A 21,753-nucleotide genomic window follows, 5' to 3' on the forward strand; every position below is an offset into this window, starting at 1 on the left:
ACAGTTTATCATAAAAAATTGATATTTTGTGTTTTGGATTTAATGATAAAGTAACTGCATCCTGTCCAACATGACCTGTTTATATCTGACTTATGAATGGAAGTAAACTGAAGTGTAGCATGTTTAGATCACTCATTCATACGTTTCAAAACAGTTTACAGGAGCTGTGTGAGCTCAGACATAAATAGTTTTCAGGGCTGCATAATTGACAGTTCTATTTTTTGCTATTGAAGGACTGTATTACAGCACACTACATAAAATAACAGTTCCTATTGAAGGACTGTATTACAGCACACTACATAAAATAACAGTTCCTATTGAAGGACTGTATTACAGCACACTACATAAAATAACAGTTCCTATTGAAGGACTGTATTACAGCACACTACATAAAATAACAGTTCCTATTGAAGGACTGTATTACAGCACACTACATAAAATAACAGTTCCTATTGAAGGACTGTATTACAGCACACTACATAAAATAACAGTTCCTATTGAAGGACTGTATTACAGCACACTACATAAAATAACAGTTCCTATTGAAGGACTGTATTACAGCACACTACATAAAATAACAGTTCCTATTGAAGGACTGTATTACAGCACACTACATAAAATAACAGTTCCTATTGAAGGATTGTATTACAGCACACTACATAAAATAACAGTTCCTATTGAAGGACTGTATTACAGCACACTACATAAAATAACAGTTCAAATTTGTAGAAATTGTTGATTTGGAACATACACTTGTGCTGAAACAATAATTAATTGTGATCGAATGTCAGCTATGTATACAATATAAGGTCTTCAAAAAAACAAGCTATGCTGTGCCAGGTGGCAGGTTAACCAACAAGATATTAAATATTAATTAATAGCCAAAATCATCTTCAACAGTCATTGTTGGATATCGGCAGTATCTAATGGCGATGCTAATTTATAAAAATGTGTTTGCTCTCTGAGGGCCTAATTCATATTTGGACATAAGTCTATTTGCGTGCCGCATCTTGGGTGAAATAGCTCTGTGCATACACAAATATGGACCTTACGCCAATAAACACAATTGCATGCAATTCATAACTGAACACAAATGACACTCATGACTGTCTACGACTTCCGAGGCAAAACGAGGCTGGGAAGGGGTGGATGGACTAAGGCAATGTACAGTAAGGGAATGCCGAGGGCAGACCGACTCAGATACAGATGGTTCAAGTCCTGGGTTTCTCTTAAGTATGCTTATTTCAGTGGTATCATTTGCACCAGCTATTTAATGTAAATATATATTTTTAAACCAACCTTATTTTTTATTAATAGTTTTAGTGTTTAGAGATGTTCCTTTATTCCACATATGCTTGTGGATATACTGCACTCTGTTAGCATATAGCACATAATGTTTAGGTAAAGTGTACTTTACTTGCATCCTGATTCACATCAATATGTATCTTGAGATCCACTTGGATTTGGATACAGTCAGAACAACATTGATGTTTTATGCTCATTTTTAAGCTCCAACTTCTGTGCAAGTTGCGTCTGAATATGACTCAGGTCCTAAATGTTTACATGTTTATCCTATAACTCCAGCTAATAATTTAGTTAGTCTAGATGTGCCCATCGGCTGTAGTAAGAGTTTACAAGGCACTTCACTACTTCATATTTCAGTAGGATATGACCCAAGGCATGTTTGATTGTTAGAAATCAGAATGATATTTTAATTATCATAAGACACTTAGATTATTAAGGCGTCATTGGACAATACTAAATTACATTTATGCTGAACATGTTTTAGGTGGATACACAGGACATAAAAAGATTGGGGCTCATTCACATTCAAAAGCATGCTTTTAATACCATTATTTAATGCTGATGAAGACACACAAACGATTCATTATGGGAAGTGTCAAGTGACACAATACTTCTTTCCACTTGTGACTGCATTATCTTTTAGATGCTGTATGCTCGTTTTCATTGCAAGTGAACACAAGGGGGTCAATGGAGACCCACTTGTGTGTTTGTGTGGTGTGAATTAAAACCCCATGTTCCAATGGGAGCAGGGACTGAAATTTTGTACGGTTAAGGCAACTGGAAACACTACATGTCAGCTCCACTGATATGGGTAGGATGAAAAAGTGCTTTTACTGTAAAAAATAAAAGTGGTAACATGCTGTGTGACAGGATGTGCTTACTCTGTCACCCTGTCTTAGGGAGGTGTTTTTTATAGATTTGTCTTGGGGTTAACTTACTGTCAGAGTAATGTGTCATTACTGACCACTCCAACTGGTCATACTCGCCCATCAGACACTAACCGACTGTTGGCATCAACTGCGCACTGCTGTGATGCCACCAGTTAGTAGTCAGTGCCACCATTAGGCTCATCCACCAGCACCTGGAACTGCTTAATTATGGGTGGTGTGTAGCAGCTGCAACACTTCTTTGCTGTTGATTGTGACTGTTTCCTCTTGACTGCTTACTGTAAATCAGAATCGCAGGCAGGTAGCAGGCAGAGTGATGACTCAGGATGCTGTGTTCAATAGGTCAGCTGATGGATTGATTGCAGTGGTTTTTCTTATCTGTAGGTCTCTCCAGAATTTCAGCAGATATAGACTTCTTGCAGGATTAGTGCAGGAGCTTTAAGAATAGTAGTTTTTACTGCTCAATAGTAGTTCTTAAAAGAGCGGTCACATACCAATAAAAGACAGATACAGAAGGAATACCAACATGTGGTTTTTATATAGAGGCAAAAGTAATTTCCAACCCTAACCATAAATTGGAATATTTATTTGAAATGCTAGACCAATCCTAATCATTGATGTGACCAGGTTTGGGGTGGCCAGTCTGTGAAATGAGGTAGACTCCACTGAGCCAGCCTGTATGCTAGAATCGACTGAAGCTCTGGTGACAAAGAAAAAGGGTTTGTCTAAAATTGGAATTTCAATATAATTTACAGTGTAATGTGTGATTTCCAAATAACTGTGTGATTCATCATGGGGACAGTTTTCAATACTAGTTTTTCCTAGACAGGGAGAAGACTCCCCACTGTGCACTCATTGAAAAACAAAAATGTGGTGGTCTTAGCCCCTACCTGGGCTAAGACCATATACTCAATTATCATGTCACAGAAATACACAAACATGCTGTAGGTATCCTGTCTCAGAAATGTCAGTACCTTATCAGTGGATTACAAGGGAATACAGACCACATCCGACCAAGTTGTATTCTTGATTATAAGCACATTTCAAACCAACCATATGTGAAAGCATTAATCACTCATAGCTTGATTGATGCATGGAATCCAATTGCTCCACTATAATCTGTCTATTTTAGACTGAAGATGAGAGTCTTGATTGTGTAAGTATAGAATAAGCAGCATGTGCATTCTTATAAAGATGAACTTTTTTCACTTTTATGCAATGAAATTATTTAAATTTTAAAGCTATGCTTAAACCATACTAATGTGATGGCTAGAATCACTGGATATGGCATTCAATTCCAACTCCAAGTTTTTAATTCTATACCCACCCAGCAAAGGGGTAGGTAAGTAATTAGGTACTGGAACTTTTGGTTGGGGCCATTTGATTGTCCTTTACCCACCACCTGCTGAGAGGGGATTAGACCTGTCTCTCATTGCCTACAGATCAGGACTAGACATTCTGATGTATAGGGGGCGTGTCTATGCATGTCCAATAAACCAGTAACAAGAACTCAGGTGGCCAATACTTCAGAAGCTCTGACCTAGGATTTCTTCTTCTGGAGCATATCCTTACCAATCAAATGAAATTAATGTTTTCATAATTTTGGAATCTAACATTTATTTCAACTCAAAAGCAGTTTTGTGGAAGTTTTCTAGTCTTCTGGAATGAAAAGTGATTGATTATAGTTTGATGGCCATTATAGGTCAGACACAACAAGCTTGGGGTGCAGTAAACCAGCCCTAATCCTCTTTACCTAGTCCAAACTGATGTTGTTATCTAACAAGGATAAATCTGGAATAGGTACTTTAATTTTACTTTCACTTCAGTGACAGGTGGGGGTATTCACCACCTTTCCCTTGTGCAGCCAGAAACAGGAACGGCTAAGCCATGTCTTTGCCTTGGTACCGCTAAGGCTTGCAGGAGGACTTTATTTTTAAAATTCCCACACAGGTGACTTTCAGGACTTTGTCCTTTGGCCTAGTGACACTTTCAAGCCAAATTGGGCTCCTAGATGTCATAAGCCAGACAGTGAGGGTGGCAACCCTCTTGCTGTCAGAGCTGTCAGAGCTCCTGCATGGTGCTCTGGCTCATGGGACCCTCAGAAGCCAGCAGATACCATAGATTCTTCCTGGCACTATCAGAAGGAGCTCTGGCACTGCCGCTTTCTGATCCTCACCTTACTCAGAACCCGTACTCAAAGCTGCTGTGAGCCTTCCAGGACTCCCATCTGAGTTACTGTACTTGGAACCAGCGGGTGCAGTCAATTATTTCCATGTAGTAATTGGTTTTCATCCTAAAAAAAATATTTGTCATATATATATATTTCATAGGAGCACTCTGCCAGTAACTTAAGCTAAAATATCACTCTCAGGGAAGTAGTTTGCTCCCAAGAGAATCTTTTTTTTTGTGTTTCATTTTTTGGGAAAAACAATAATGAATAAGTGATGTTTGTTAGACTTTTTGTACTGAGATAAGGCCGCCTCTACTCCAGTCCAGGCATAATCCTCCAAGTAGAAACAAAGAGAACATAGTGTCTGGATGTTGGAGAAGTCCTCCTTCAGAAACTAAAAAACAGAGCAAGATTCTGGCAATCAGTGTTGGAAATGTGCCATTAATTTAGTGAGGGCGGTAGTGGGAGCAAATATTGAAAAATATTTTTTTTTTTTTAAATCTTTGGGAAAAAAATGCAAGTCCCCCAAAATTTGTGTGGCTTTCAGACCAGTAAATTGTGATAAGACACTTTCTCAGGGCCCATATGAAGTCCGGAAGTATATGAGATAAAGGGGTGTAAAGAGCCTGTTTTAGGGGCGCCCCTTGCTGTTTGGACACGCACCTATTTGCACCTATTGTATCAGCTGTGCTTCCTAAATGACCTCTAAAGTGTGCCTTGCTGGCCCACAACTTCACCAGGGGTGAGCCACAAACAAATAAAACTGCATTCAATTAAGGGGAAAATAAGAATTGGAAAAAGCATTTTGGAATATATATGTCTTAACAGAAATATCTGTACGCAAACTGTCCTGCATTATAGTGCAGTCTGAAACTTAAGGCTTCATAAATGGCTCATGCTAATTTATTTTGGATATATATATATATAAAAAAAACAGATGTACATATGAAACAATCCCTCCCCCCCATTAATGAATGAATAAATAAGGAAAATGAGAGGCAACTATATACAGAAATTCTCTCTTCTGTAAACTCTTTCTAGCATCAGTGATGGTTTATTTGTCCTAATCTATGCAATGGTAGTGGAGCATTATTTCAATTACTTACACTGTGATCATTCCACTTGGTCAGAGAACACACTGGTCAGCTGTCTACCTGTGTTACATCCAGGTTTATATGGAAATTTCTTCAGACTGTTTAAAAAGATACCATATGTACAAACATTTGACAGTGAGTTTGGCATTCTCTAGGCTCACTATTTTTGAATGATCTTTAATAAAAACAATGCTGAATATTCATTTTTAGCCAAGTAGAAAACATACCAGAAAATCGGTTTACTGCAAGTTTCTATCATGTTTTCCTTGCTTTCATTACAGTCATTGTTGATTAAGGACCTCATTTAGAGTCGGACACAAAGTCCGTGTAAGACGTGTAGGAGTGGGAGTGTGCCGCAGCTTGGTAGGGTATTACGAGTGGCAAGCAACCCCAGTTGCGTCCCACTCTTAATGCCCTATCGAGCTGCGAGCAGTTCCGGCAGCTAGTAACGATTGCGCCACCTAATTCCTGCCGCACAGCTTTAGCCCTGTTTTGACGTGTGTTGCGTCTGCGCCTCACTGCGACTAGGATGCATTTACATGGTCACGCCTTCACAAATCCGTGTTCCTCCCATTCTCTCGTAGTGAGTCGCAACCTGTCGCAAGTGTTAATTGCGTCCATGATGCAATTAACACTTGCACAGATGTGCAGAAAGCGGATTTGGTGCTTTCTGCACATGCGTGGTAGTGTTTTTTTGTTGGATGCGCCTAAAACAGACTTTGCATCCGACTCTAAATGAGGTCCTAAATGTTTTGGATTAGCCAATATGTAAAAACAACACAAGTGCCATGTAAAATGTTACTTGAAAACTTGACAGTTCTGTCTGCTCAGGTATAAAATGCAAGGTGTTTGAGATGTAACAGCTTTGGCGAAGATGGACATGTCACTGTCTAACATCATATATGTCTTTCATGATTTCACTCAGCTTGTACATAAAACAGGAGTACAAAGCACACAATAGTGTGTGTGCTGTAAATATATTGTATATATTCACTGGTGATTTGACATCACATTGTCTAATGTAAGCATATTTTATATCTAAAACATTACCTGAAATTTTACAAAATACATGAACATAATAAAATTAAAAACTTACATGCTAACAACTTTTGATTAAACATGAAAAGAAGTTTAACACCTTCACCCTAAAGGGAAAATTCCTAAAGGGGTAGTCTTAATAAGTTTCTGTAAATGTTGTGAAGTCTTCCATGCTTCTATTTTTTATGATGTGTTTGAATAAAATTCTATAACCAGGTAGAATTGAATAATTGTTTTTTTTATTATAATGCAATTTGCAACCAGGCCACTTTAAGGCATTGCCATAAAAGAAATAACAGGAATTTAAAAGCATGGGATATTACCTCAAAGCAAGGAATAACACATGTAAATACACTTACAGTATGGCAAGGTACAGAACTACCATGTCAGGATTCTGGGTTCGTGTTAAACACTTTATAACATACAGCATCAAATAGCGGGGTCTAGGCTAGAGATTGCTATGGAGAAAGAAATGGACAGCATATTAGAAGAATAATGCTACTTCGGTTTAATTACTCTTTTTATTTTATATTCCACCCCTTACAATGTATTACATATAGGTCTAGCTGGACTTTTTTTTTTAAAGCTATTATTGCTTTGCTTTGCTCACAGTTACCTTATCCTGCACTGTATTATGTGCAATGTATTTCATCTCATCTTCGTACTACTGTTTTATTATCATAGTAAGTTATCTTTCTGTTTCACAATTAGCTAGTCATTGTTTTTACCTATGTAGACGTTCCATTAGGGTGCTGAGGTGGCATGAAAATCAACCCTTCATGGACATCAATTCAGCATTCTGTTTTCCTATTTTTATTATCACTTTACTATTTTTCTATAGTCACTGAGAGAAGTTTTACGCTGAAACTAACAATACAATTTTTGTAAAAGTGCATCATGGTGCAATGTGAAATCAAATGCGACCACAATATATAGGGGAGCCCGGGGCAGCTGGCGTGTGTGCATGGGGGACCGTACTGTGCCTGTGTCAGGGATCTGCTCTCACGGAGACATGTGGATGTCAAGCTCCCAGCCAGCTGCCACCATTGGTGGGAGGAAGATGGTGAACTCCCCTTTATCTCTTGGGGTGGGCAGGAGAGCCACACTAGACTGAAGCAGCCTGATTTACACGATGTGCTGGAAGTGATCTGAAAGTACACGGCAGAAGCTCACTTTCTCACGACATGTTCTTGAGTCTGGCAATAGTTTCTCTCCCCCTTCGGCTCCATGTCATCCCTCTGCTGAGAGCAATGACCTGCTGAATTGTACATGCCGAGGACACACATCCAGACGCCATGGCAAAACTCAGGGTGGCTTATGAATACTCAGAAGCCGAAGACAAAAGCATCCGGCTGGGTTTATTCCTAATCATCTCTGGAGTGGTATCTCTGTTCATATTGGGCTTCTGCTGGCTGAATCCAGCGCTGCAGGATCTCCAGGGCAAGACAGCAAACTGCACGGTGCTGTCAGTGCAACAGATCGGGGAGACGTTTGAGTGTACTTTCACCTGCGGGAGTGACTGTAAGGGCACCTCCTTGTACCCATGTCTGCAGATCTACGTCAATAACTCCGAGTCCAACTCCAGGGCTTTATTACATGAGGACGAACAGCAGCTCATCAGCAACCCCAAGGTAAAGTTGTTTGGGGGTCTCACACCCTGTGGCAGTTGTTGGATTATTAACCATACTGATGTGCTCTTGTCTCTTGTGTAGCATGGGAAAGTTCTGGTTACTGGTATGCCTTTATCTGTCAAAACATGATATAGATATATATATATATATATATATATATATATATATATATATATATTATTCATCTATTCATCTTGTTCACTCGTCTTTGAGCTGTATTATGTTGGATGATGAAATGTGCTACAACCTTTTGCTATGTCATCTTTTGACTTTAGTTCTATGCCTGAAATAAAAGCTGGAACACATGCTCCCTATGATTGTTAAGCAGCTGATTATATTTGTAGATATTCACAACAAATGATGCTGTTTAACTGCTGTAGCACTTTATTGTGTTCTTTGAGAGTTATTCATCAACTTGCTATAGTGTATTTCATGTTCATGTACTTCAAAGATAGAGACATTTTATTTAGATTAAACCCCATTGCTGTAAACTAGTTTCTGTATAAATCGTATGATTGTATTTTTCAATAGTACTTCCTAGTTTACAGAAGTGTTAATGTAGCATTGCAGTGCTCTGAAAGGATTGGATAGCATTGCAATGCTGGTATGATACTCAACATGATGGGGTTAAGTAACATTTGAATAATGTATTTGTTTCTTCTTGTGTGTGCAGATTACATGTTGTTGTCTCATTGCACAGTGTCACTAAGAAGTTCTACAATACTACAATAATTATTTTAAATTGAACAAAAAACATATATATTAGGCTTCAAACTACATCTATGTGCCCATATATAATACTTTGCCTATATTTTATGCAGTAGAAGACTGCCTTTAGCTATGTGAAATAAATGCTCATTATTATAATGGGAAGATGGCCAGATCACTGTAAAAGGTTACTTACAGTTAATGTTAATCTGCAACGTACACGGGACACGTACAAAATAGGCTTGTTATAGCATACTCTGCCAATCAGCGCTGATGAACGAGTTAATACAATTGCAACCATTCTGTGATAAGCTCTGTTGCCTAGGGGATGAGTTTTGCTAGTATCCGAGGCTCTCTGAACAAGGAACTGTGAAATGTATTTAGAGATCACAGTAGAATAGTTCTTGTACTGCAGGAAAGATCCAATAATATCCAACGAGCAACTCATATACAGAATACTGAACTAGATATTCTTAGGCTCATTATTCACAGAACATCAAACTTTATTATTTCTGTCACCTGGGCTGTTCACAAAGTGCACACAGTTCTATGTATTATTTCTGGTTGAGATATTCAAGTTATTTGACTTTCTAGGTCAATATTTATCAAGTGTGTAAAATATTGTTGAGATGTTCTTGACATATTATTATACTTCAGGTACCATATGCAAATGTTTGTAAATATGGCAAAACGTTAACATTATGTTGTTGGACATTATTTACTGTACTATGACAAACAGCTTTTAAATCACACCTATTAAAAACATAATGTAACTAATCATGTATTTTATGGACGTACAGTAGAAGGCACTGTATTTCATAATTAAATTACTTTTTCTTATGTAGTTTCCAGGAGCATGTTTGGAATAAGATAGTCATGCACCAACAAGTTCTAATTAAAGCAAGAAACCTTATCACAAACACTTCCTTAGAATATCTAACAACACAAAGCAAAACTTAGTGAGACACAGTTTCATGCATTTTTTTAATTAAAGTATAGGGAATATAATCTAGAATCCGCATTGTGGACATGGAATAGATTTTGATACATTTCTGCATTTTTTAAAGAAAATTATAGATGCATTGCGTCAAAGAGAAATCATACCACTTATGAAACTCAACTCTGCATCATGTCATTGTCTTCTATAACTGCTGCTAACACAGTTCTAGAGCATAATGAAAGTGACGTCTTAAGATGATAGAAGCTATGAAAGATATTAATGATATCTGAAAATTCTTTAAGGTTGGTTTTGGGACTTCTTATAACAAACATTTGTCATCTTGAGAGTGCTCATCTTGAGAAGAATTGTGACTGTTTATGTAAACCACCAAGTTTGGCTTATTACTTGTGGGAATTAACTTTCCATAGCAGCCATTTTTGTAGTTGCTTTTACTATGTGGATATTCAAAGCATAACACAGTGAAAGGAGTGACTCCCACTTGCAAGACTCTTTCACACTGTTTGGGGCTCATTGGTGTAAGGTAGGGGAATTTCTGTAAGGTGGGGTATTCTGTTCAGTATGTGACGCGCTCTACACTTAGGGGTATATTTACTAAACTGAGGGTTTGAAAAACTGGAGATGTATATAGCAGCCAATCAGATTCTAGCTGTCATTTTGTAGAATGTACTAAATAAATGATAACTAGAATCTGATTGGCTACTATAGGCAACATCTCCACTTTTTCAAACCCGCAGTTTAGTAAATGTACCCCTTAGCCTCATTTAAATGATACTTGGTTGCCTTCTTGTACCTCCAGTGACATGTCTATGATTCTTCAACACAATATACGGCAAACAATACTTTTATTCCAGCCGAGGGCCTGGGGGGTTAATGTTGCTTTGCAGTAAATATGATATACCAGATAGTGTAATCCAACATATACAATGTTCCCTTGGGGTAGCTTAATAATAAATGCTATATTTTGTCAAGCTATTATATATGTTACCTAGCTATATTATGATAAATTAATTTTTAACTGTATAGTGTCTAACTTTTGTCCTAGACAGCACTATGAATAATCTGCACAGTCTTGTTCTGGCAATAATAAAGTTTAGTGATAACAATCTTCAGGAGACACCCCTTAGATAAATATTCTTACTCTATTAAAGAAGACAAGTGCATTGGTCTCCATTCATGGGAAAACTTCAGAGGGAGACTTCTATTTCTCATACAGCATTGTATAATGCAGAGAAAAAGAAGCATATAGTGCAATTACCTATAAACAAATAATTTTAATGCACAAGAATATCACAAAGAGTTTGTTAAAATAACAATAGTAAAAAACAGGTACAGTCTCTACAAAATCATTTTTAGGTCATCTGTATGCCTAGCAGAACTTGAAGGTCTTATTTGCATTAAGCGGTTTCTTTCATGCCATGAAAAAGACCTTGGGTTGAAACGCATCTAATAGACCTCTCCAGACCACTTAAGGACCTTTACCCTGCTGATCTTGCACTACAGCTGCTTCTTACGCCCTAAAGAAACCACTTAATGCAAATACACATAGTAAAGCGCCCAGTTAACTCAAATATAAAAAGTTATTTTCTAACAGTGGGGAACAGTGAAACCCCAAATATACATTACAGGCTGCCATACTGATTATAGAGCACTCTAAAGTGTTTTTTTTTCACACTATTTAATTGACAAAGTTTATGTTCACTTAAATTATAAAATGATCATTTAAATGTAAACTTGTTCTATGTTGGAAAATACAATAGTTCTCTAACCCCCCCCCCCCCCCCCGCAGTCCACATTTTGACATTTATGATCATCACAGTGATTTTTATAACCATCAGTTTGTAATAGATTTGGTCATTGAGGCACAAACCACCTTTGGTCTTGAAGGGCTCAATAAATGGCTAACTACCAGTATCATGTTTTAAATGACAATCAATAAAACAGTAGGGGGTAAATTTATCAAGCGGGTTTGAAAACATGGAGATATTGCCTATAGCAACCAATCAGATTCTAGCTATCATTTATTTAGTGTATTCTACAAAATTACAGCTGGAATCTGTTGGTTGCTATAGGCAACATCTCCACTTTTTCAAACCCGCAGCTTGATAAATTTACCCATAAATATATAACCCTGCTGATTGGTGCAATTACTCAGTCTGCACTCACACAAGCAGCAAAAAGTTGTCACGATCTCTGCAGCTCCTGAAGTGTAGCAGAGAGCCACCTGAGTCGCTGTTCTTGTAGCATACAGTCTGGCAGATCATCATATAATTCTTTAGCTCTCTAGTAGGAAGTAGTCCAGCATTATTGAAGAATAAGGCAGCACACAGCCAGGGACTTAGAAGTCTATGCAACACTTCTCTTCAAGTAGTTCAATGTACAGTCTCCTCTTTTTTGGCATCTGTCTCACAGTCTTCCAGTTTTTTTTTCCAGCTCATCAACCAAGTACTACATTCTGAGGATATGATTTCTGGGAACATTAAGTTTTTATGTACAGGACATTAATTTGCTACTGTGGGTGACTTTTTTCTCTTTTTGCAGATATCTTATCTACAGTTTATGAAGGATTTATGGATTTTTCTATTTAACATAAGAGTAATAATGTTTCAAACATTAGAAATACATTTTAATATATCTGTACGATTCAGGTGGCTCCTCCACATCAATGGAACTGTGATCTAGTAATATATAGTCAATCCTGGTTTTTAAATACAGGAAAGAGACAGAACTGAACTTGACCATGCAATGATGATGAGGTTCTTTAAGGCACTGTAACCATAATTGCCTACTTTCCCGGAATGTCCGGGAGACTCCCGAATTTCTGAGAGTCCTCCCGCACTCCCGGGAGAGCAGAGCAAAATCCTGTCCTGTAAAGCGAATGGAGGGGTGGGGCTTAGTGACGCGATTAATGCATCATTGTGGCCATGTCCCCATCTGGTATAGAGCAAAGTGTAACGACAGCGTTAGGGGCGGGGTTTAGTGACGCAAATCTCTGGTCCACGCCCCCCACACGCCCACCTGTCCCCGGACCTCCTGGGAATCACATTTAGAAAGTAGGCATGTATGACTGTAACACATTTTAAACAAACACTGGCATAAGTATATTGATCTATGGCAATAATATTTTTCTGTATATTTTATTCCAAAACTGCCTACTAGTGTACGAAAAATTGTAATGAGCTCCAATGCATCCTTATGTTCAGGCTCAGGTTTATTTCCTGTGTAAGCATGATCACTGAGAGATAATGTTTGTTGTGAGTCACAAGTTTATATTTTCCTGGTCTCAGACCTGCTGGTAGAAACACAACAGACTTAGGGCTAAGCTGCGGGTTTGAAAAAGTGGGGATGTTGCCTATGGCAACCAATCAGATTCTAGCTGTCATTTTGTAGAAGGTACTAAATAAATGAAAGCTAGAATCTGATTGGTTGCTATAGGCAACATCCCCACTTTTTCAAACCCGCAGCTTAGTAAATCTAGCCCTTATACTTTTGTGATCTATTTATTAATACTGTATGGTAACAATCAATATGTATTGCTGCAAATCAGAGCAATGCATAATGAAATATTGCTGCAATTTACTATGACGGGGCTGCTCTGGGGGCCCCGACATGGACCTTCCAGAGAGGCTTCAGTTGTATCTTATTGAAATAGTAGTAATGCCATCCTCTTCTTAAATAGACCTCTTAGATTCTGGAAAAGACTCAGTGATTATATAGGCAGCACAGCAGGAGTTCCTTCTGGACTAGTATCTAGACAAAAATGTTATAGAGAATTTTACAGACAACCTTTTATTGCAAAATATATAAAGTATATAGTTAAATACCCTGCTCTTGAAATAAAAGTAAAAATAGAGATATAAGTTGTTGACTGTAAACTAGTAAGAATTAAGTAACTCCATTTCTAAGTGGAGCTATATATTTCTTCCCACAAACTTTCACTTTTTAAAATAAATGAATACATCCCAACCAAAATGTTGCACAGCTTCTGGTATATTTATGTTTTTTTGAATATTTTGCTTGCTATTGAATGATGAGCGGATATTTCCTCTTTCTAGTCCATGGTCACGGGCAGGCTAGGCTGGAGGGCATCCACCCTCTGGGGCGCTCCCATAGTGGGCTATCTTGGGCTGGGTCACATGCATTCTTTTTCTTTTAAAATATTCCTAATAGGTTGCTGAGTCATTTCTTGACCTCCGGGCTAAAATTTGGCAGCCTTCCTCTGTCCATGTTAGTCTTTACTCAGCTGAAAAAGGGATAACCCATTAGTAGAGACAGAAAACATAGGTTGACAGCCTGAAAGTTATAATGTGACTCCTCCTTCATCAGCTTCCAGGGCCAAATGTCACACGGGGGTAGCTTCCTGAAGTACAGTCCCATAATCTCTGTAGTGGAAGTGGTGGATGGGTTTTGGTGGCAGTGGCAAACCAGACAGAGTTACCGCACCCTCAGGCAGCACAACCCAAAGTTGCTGACATCACTTCTGGGTCACTGGATTTTTGTATGGCAGCAATAGCATTTGAAGAGCAGTTTAGGTCTCTGATTTCTGGAAGTACAGCATTGCGTTATCATTGCGTTACACAGCCTGCATCATGAACCCACCCCAAAGAAGCCTAAATATGCCCGTTCTAGGTAAGTCCCTAGCTAGAGTGTTTTTTCTGGATGACTAAATATAGCAGAGTTAGGTACAAATTGTTACACATTCCCTATTTTCAGTACTTGTAGAGGTGAAGACCAGTAAATCACATAACTGTATATGTGGAGCCTGTGACAAGGTGCTGTATTGTGTGCTCGGCTAGCTTCTCTTATCAGATAGAACTACAAAACCATTAGAAGATGGGGAGCATTTAAGAGACCCTATGAGCAGAAAAAAAAAGAAATGAAGGCCAGTTAAGTTATCAAAATGGGACCACCAAGTACTGAAGCGCCTAGAAATAATCTGTCCACTGTTCGTCGGGAGCTCCATGAATTGGATTTCCATGGCCGAGCAGCCTCACACCAGCCTCAGATCACCATGTGTAAAGTCAAACGTCGATTTGAGTTTGTACAGCACACTGCCATAGGTTTCTGGAACAGGGGAAATGTGTTCTCTGGAGTGGTGAAGCACCATTCAGCATCTGGAAATCTGATGGATGAATTGATGGGTTGAAGGTGCTTCCTACCCAAATATGTACTGCCAAATGTAAAGTTTGGTGGAGGAGGGTGTTTTTTTTGTTTGGCCTGGCCCCCTTCGTTCTAGCGAAGGGAAATATGAATGCTACAGCATACAATGGCATTCTAGAAAATTGTATGATTACAGCTTTTCGGCAACAATTTGGGGAAAGCCCTTTCCTGTTTCAGTATGACAATGCCCCCGTGCACAAAGCGTGGTCCATCTAAAAAAAATAGTTTTCCGAGTTAAGTGTGGAAGAACTGGATGGCCTGCACAGAGCCTTGCCCTCAACCCCATCAAACTCCTTTGGGATGAATTGAAAACAAGCCAAGCTTTATCACCCCCCAATTTTAGTGCCTGGACTCACTAAAGCTCTTATGGTTGAATGCATGTGAAACCCCACAGCCATGTTCCAAAATCTAGTGGAAAGCCTTCCTAGAAGAGTGGAGGCTGTTATTGCCGCAAAGGGGGGATCAACTCTATATTGATGCAAATGGGTTTGGAATGAGATATGGAGTTACATTATATACCTTCCAGGGTGTCAAACATTTTTTCCTGTCTCTACTCAACAGACTAATGGATAACCCTTAGCACGGTGGCTTAGTAGTTAGTACTTCTGCTTCACAGCACTGGGGTCATGAGTTCGATTCCTGACCATGGCCTTATCTGTGTGGAGTTTCCGCTGGTTTCCTCCGGGTGCTCTGGCTTTCTCCCACACTCAAAAAAAAACATACTGGTAGGTTAATTGGCTGCTATTAAATTGCCCTTAGTGTCTCTTGGTCTGTGTGTGTATGTTAGGGGATTTAGATTGTAAGCTCCAATGGGGCAGGGACTGATGTGAATGAGTTTTCTGTACAGTGCTGCAGAATTTGTGGCGCTATATATATAAATACATAGATGATGATGATTAGCTATTTGACTGGATACACAATATTACATCAGGGAATGACATTTCACACTTGCGTGAAACATTAAGATATTTGACACAATGTATCTGTAGCATTATACAATCTGAGTCTGTGATACTTTTCGATAATATAACATTTATATTGATACATATTAATACACTCCCCAATTTTATTTCTGTCAGTATATTGCAGTGGAAGCACATTGCATATCATCTAGAAGTTCTAACCTAATTACCTCTCCGACTACCTGTTGACCTAGCTAATTAACTTGGGCTGCTAGCTAGCTATGTTATCAGTCACTCAGACATTGTTCTGGCAATATTCTTTATATTTCTAATACATACAATATTCCAAGTACTAGCAAGGACAAAATGTGCTTAATAACATGAAATAACAATACACATAATACATCGATGCTCTGATGTATATATACGAAGACTGGGCCAAGGATTAAAAAGTACATTAAACTATGAGAAATGGGTGAAGAATTAAAACTTCTCATCCCAGTGAGAACCTGTTTCATAACAGCAGCAAACAACATTCAAGTGAAAAACAAATAGACAATTGTTAGTAAAAATAATTGAAAATAATAATCTACAATACCCTGGTTGCATAAGGGTGCACACGCCTTCATAATGGGGCTGTAACTGTGTTCAGAGTTTACTAATCTCATTCAAAATCATGTCCAAAAGTAATTAGCATACACCTACCATCAATGAAAGTGATTTTGATTAATCCCAAATAAAGATCAGCTGTTCCTGTAGGATTACTTTCCGTTTTCATGGTTGAACCCTACTAGGATAGCTATGATCCCCAATGAAAAGTACCATTTTGGAGAGGGATATAAATGAATATCAAAGGAATTGCCATGGAACACTGTGAAGACGATGGAGCTGAAAGCCAAAATCTGTGGAACAATAGAAGAATTTAAATCCCATGGCCTGCTGGCTTGATTTCAGGCTTTATATCATAAACACCTGCAATTTTAATAAGGGTCTATAGACTTTTTATATCCACTGTATTTGTTGTGGAAGAGGGGACTGACAGACAAATGATCAGTAACCATTCTCCTCTGCATTTAATAATTCAGAGCATATTGTTTGCTATCCTAAATAGTTATTTGCATCAAGCTGCTGAAACATTTTTTGAAATGAACATAGTTCTTTAATATTTGGCATGATTAATTCACTTCAAGGCCGCTTTCACAAGAGAATTGAAAAAAATGCATTTTTAGCATACATCAAATTTAAGATGAAGTGAAAACCTAAAGAAATGTGTTTCTCTAAAATATAAATTAGCTGCATTGCAGAAACTACATTTTAAATATGCCTGCATTTATTAATTACAGTAAATGGATTTATTAACTCAGTACATGGTGCAAAGTAATGGCCTCCTACCAATGCAGGTCAATTACTTTAATCTGTAGGGTGCCTCACAGCAATGTACAAACACAACCCCCCCCCCCCTCCCCACAAGAGCAATGCTGCGGCTCTCCCTTCCGCCAGGGGCAGATTGGCCATAGACCTTACAGGGAAGTTTCCCAGTAGGCTGATGGCCTAACGAGGCCACCTGGAGGCCTCCTCAGATTTTCCTGGGGGGCGTGTTTGGATGCGACGGGGGGAGGCACGTACAGGAAAGCAATCTAAAATATTGGTGTTCAGTGGGCAGCAACAGGCAGCCAATTGCTAGGCTCCCACGGTGCTGTTCGGCAGACAGGAAGTCTGACTTCACTTCCTGTCTGCCTGATGTGAGAAGAGACGCTGCTCAGAGCAACTGATGGTAAGTGAGGGGGGCTTAGTATACTATACTATACTAAAGGGGACTACCTATACAATGCTATACTAAGGGGGTCTGCCTATACTACACTAAGGGGTGGCTGCCTATACTATACTATGGGGGGCTACCTATACTATTGGGGGCTACCTATACTATACTATACTATACTATACTATACTAAGAGGGGGCTGCCTGTAGTATACTATACATTTGCCCTGCATGGCTTTAGAGAAGACCCACTGTGTGTAAAGTCATCACATCTAGGTTTTCCTAAATGTTACTACAACCAAATTCCTGTAGTTCTAAATCCCGCCTACTTTTGTGTTGGCCCCACCTACAGTTATTTTGGTCCCGCCGACATGAGGCCACTTCAATAATTTTTTCCAGGGCCACTTTAAGTTCCCAATCCGCCCCTGCCTTCCGCCTTCCCCCTCCGCTTCTTACCTCACATTTTGTGTAAGCGGCGAGTTGAGGAGGGGATGTCACTGGATATCACATACTATGTCTCTTCTCTGAGTTATTGATAGGCTGTGAAAATGTGCAGCACAGTAATGATGTCATCAAAGGGCTCTGCTCACAGCCACATCTGTGATGTTGAGCAACAGTATGGTTTTTAATACCCAGTAACATCCTATCCTCTTCTTTCCGCTCCTATATGAGGTAAGATTCAGCGTAAGTGGGGGAATAGATTCAAAGGGGCGAGGGAGGGAGGAGAATGAATGTTTGTAACCTGCCTAAATGTAATGTTAGTAAATGACACAGGGAGGGATGGGTGGAGAGGAAGGGATCAGAATGAAGTTTACATTTTATCAGTATGCAAAATAATTTCGGAGACCTATCTGACATAACTGGGAGACAACCCAAAAGCCACTATTTCATACCCTGCAGTATTATGTATACTAATATTCGTAATTTAAAATAAAAATCGTCTTTTATATTTTATCAAGGCAACCTACTCACTTAGGGCCTGGTTCAGAGTGAGATATATGCCTCTTTTGCGCACGCTCATGCTCAGAAAGTGAACGTACGCAACTGCGACTATTCAGACCTGCAACTTTTTGCCACTTACGGCTCATTATGCCTGAAGAGTCGTGAGAGGTAAGGGAAGGGGTTTGTAACATAGGCATTGTAAGGACATGCTTGAGCAACTACGTACGAATTCACACTGGGACATAGCTCACCGCTTGTAAATAGAGGTTTGCAAATGATTTGTAGACTTTATCGAGACTTTATTGAGTAGTAACTTGGCCAGAGTTTAGGATTTGCTGAGTGGATTGTAGCAAACATAGTTTTTTTTGTTTGCCTGTAGGGAAGTTGTTCCTCCTGCATTAGCTAGATTATGTAAGTTCAAATGATGTTTCGTAGCAATTGCGTTCATAATATAAAATAAAAGGTTTTTGTACACGTTAGCCAACTAGGTGTAAGTGTCTGAGGATTGTGTCTGTTGTCAAGTGGATGCATCTGCTACTTATTCAGACCTGAATCCATCTTCAACTGAAAATCGCAGGTTACACTTATGCTTGTGTTCCACTCTGCATCAGGCCCTTTAGTTGTCATTTTTATACTGTATGGGCCTGATTCATTAAGGAAAGTAAAACAGTAGTTAAATACTGGCTGTTTTTTCATGCAGCACACAAAATACATGATAGCTGTATTGTTACACTGAAATTTAAAGTTGATCTAGGAATTTGTCACGAACACGCTCCCAGCTGCCGTGACTTTGAGGTGTTTGCTGTATGAGGTCACACACGATTTCAGCCCGCAGTCTCTCTCACCTATCACACAGGTTCTAGACCTACGGAATCGCCCCCAACACAGCGCTCTCACCCCCCCCAGACACTTCAAGGTTCAGCCACCACCTATTGGGTACGGGCAATAGGACCCCAATATACTTGTCCCACACTGGCACACAGGCTTCTAGTTATCCACAGACTAACAAGACCCACACAAGCACACACACAGGGTTAACTCTTCACACCTCCAGACTGTTACAGAAATGTAAATACAAGCACACACAGCTTGTTAATCAAATGTATCAACAAATCACACGCAGGGTAACCTGGACAAGCAATCTCTTCTAAACAGGCTAATGAATTCTTTAGAGTATCAAGGACGCAACTTATTAAATTTTAGATTTAATATACAAAAAGTACAGGGCATACAGATAACACAAATAATGAATAACAATTAATAAATTTGACATAACAAGCAAAAACAGTTTAAAATAAATAGGATTACATTCAGATTTGCACTTGCATGAATTGCATTCTGGCCAAGGGGATTTGGCTAAGAAGATGGACAGCTTATCAATGTAACTTGATTTCCCCAGATGATAGCTTTTCCCCTCAGAACACAGATTTTTAAGCAAACTCAAATGGGACGGCATTCACAGGGGCAGTGTGTATGCTAATGTGGGGGCGGAAATGTCCCCTGGGTGTTACCTCAGGTTTGGTCAAACTATTCCTAAGTTTTGACCGGTTGGTAATTCTTCACAGATATATCTCAGAGAAATAACACCCCCCTCAATAAACCGGTCATAATCTCCCGCACGTTTAAATACCAAATATGATGAGATTACAACAATATCCAATCTCATCCTGGAATACATGTGACTATGGTTGTTCCCGGTGTAGTTGGTATCTGTTTTAAGACCCTTGTGTGGTTTCTGCCCCTCAGTACGGATTGGCATCCAGATTTTCCCAAAATATGAACTATGACAACATTTTCCTTTGAAGGTCATATTTCTATATACCTGCATAGAGAACATGCAGATTTTTATACCAGAGTCTCCAAGATTTGCACCTAGGTGTCTGGCTCTCCAATTTACACCCAAGAGTTAGCTTGTGTTTACACTACCTATTGAAAGGAAGTCAATTAGCTAGGGAAATACAGGATCAAATACAATGGATGTCTGTGGTCTGCATATCTTAAGCTGGTCTCTGCACAAAGGGTTTACCTAATTCAATTACCTCCTCCTGGGCTCATTTGATCACACATTTATCTGAGTTTACGAATCAGGTTAATTTAGGTATTCATGCAAAGATTTATTTGGGTCCTGACATTCAATATTCTATTTCAGCATATCAGAGTTATGCTCTCATCCTGACAGATGTGGTCAGCGGAACGCGGTCAGCGAGTTTAGCAAGGCGAGGGGCGCTCCCCACCGGCTGCTGTTCCCGCTTATCTGCCGGCATATACAAAAAAAAAATTAGCAAAAAATTCCGGCAGCGCCCTGCGCCCTCCTCCCCCTCCTCTCTACTTCCTTCTCACTGACAGTGTCGGGCATGACGTCATCAAATCCGGACACTGTCAGTGAGGAGCGGCGCAGAGAGGAGCTGCACACCGAGCCAGCGAGAAGAAGTCAGAAGAAGAGAAGAGATGGAAAGAAGGTCATAGCAAGGTAAGTAAATAACGGAGTGGGACAGTAATGTGGAAAAAGGAGGGGGACAGTAATTTGGAAAAAGGAGAGGACAGTAATGTTCAAGAAGGAGGGGGACAGTAATGTGGAAAAAAGAGGGGGCAGTAATGTTCAAGAAGGAGGGAGACAGTAATGTGGATAAAGGAGGGGGACAGTAATGTTCAAGAAGGAGGGAGACAGTAATGTAGATAAAGGAGGGGGACAGTTATGTGGAAAAAGGAGGGAGGCAGTAATGTGAAAAAGAAGGGGGTCTGTAATGTTCATAAAGAGCCCTTGACAGCGAGGATACGTCTTTCCCCTGATATTGGAGGCATCACAGTTGGGTCTAACAAGGATAAACTCAGTTTATATGCAGATAATATCTTGCTTACACTGATCTCACCTTACACCTCTATCCTAATCTTATTCGAAGTCCTCGCTTCCTACGGCTCTCTCTTGGGGTATAAAGTTAACTTTTCCAAGACTGAGGCCCTTGCACTTCATCTTCCACCTCCTACTCTGGATCTCCTTAAGAGTAGTTTAAATTTGTCTTGGCAACGCTCCAAATTAAAATACTTGGGAGTCTATATTACTTACAACTATGAAGCTTTGTACTCAACCAACTTTCCACATGTTATTAACACAGTTAAGCTGGATCTGCTAAATTGGCAAAGATTGTTTCCCTTAAAATTAACATATTACCCCATTTACTTTACCTATTTCAAACACTTA

The 21,753-nt window shown here is 39.3% G+C and overlaps 1 protein-coding gene across 1 annotated transcript in view; it reads left to right on the forward strand.

The window, feature by feature from the left end:
* Nucleotides 1–7,517: 7,517 nt before the first annotated feature.
* KCNMB4 (potassium calcium-activated channel subfamily M regulatory beta subunit 4) overlaps nt 7,518–21,753 on the forward strand; it is an 81,428-nt gene continuing 67,192 nt past the window's right edge. Inside the window, exon 1 of the mRNA XM_075205342.1 lies at nt 7,518–8,125. Coding sequence (XP_075061443.1) covers nt 7,790–8,125 — 336 coding nt within the window. The 5' untranslated portion in view covers nt 7,518–7,789. The remainder of the gene's footprint in view (nt 8,126–21,753) is intronic.

This window comes from Mixophyes fleayi, chromosome 4, assembly GCF_038048845.1.
Source record: "Mixophyes fleayi isolate aMixFle1 chromosome 4, aMixFle1.hap1, whole genome shotgun sequence".
Lineage (NCBI taxonomy): Eukaryota > Metazoa > Chordata > Amphibia > Anura > Limnodynastidae > Mixophyes > Mixophyes fleayi.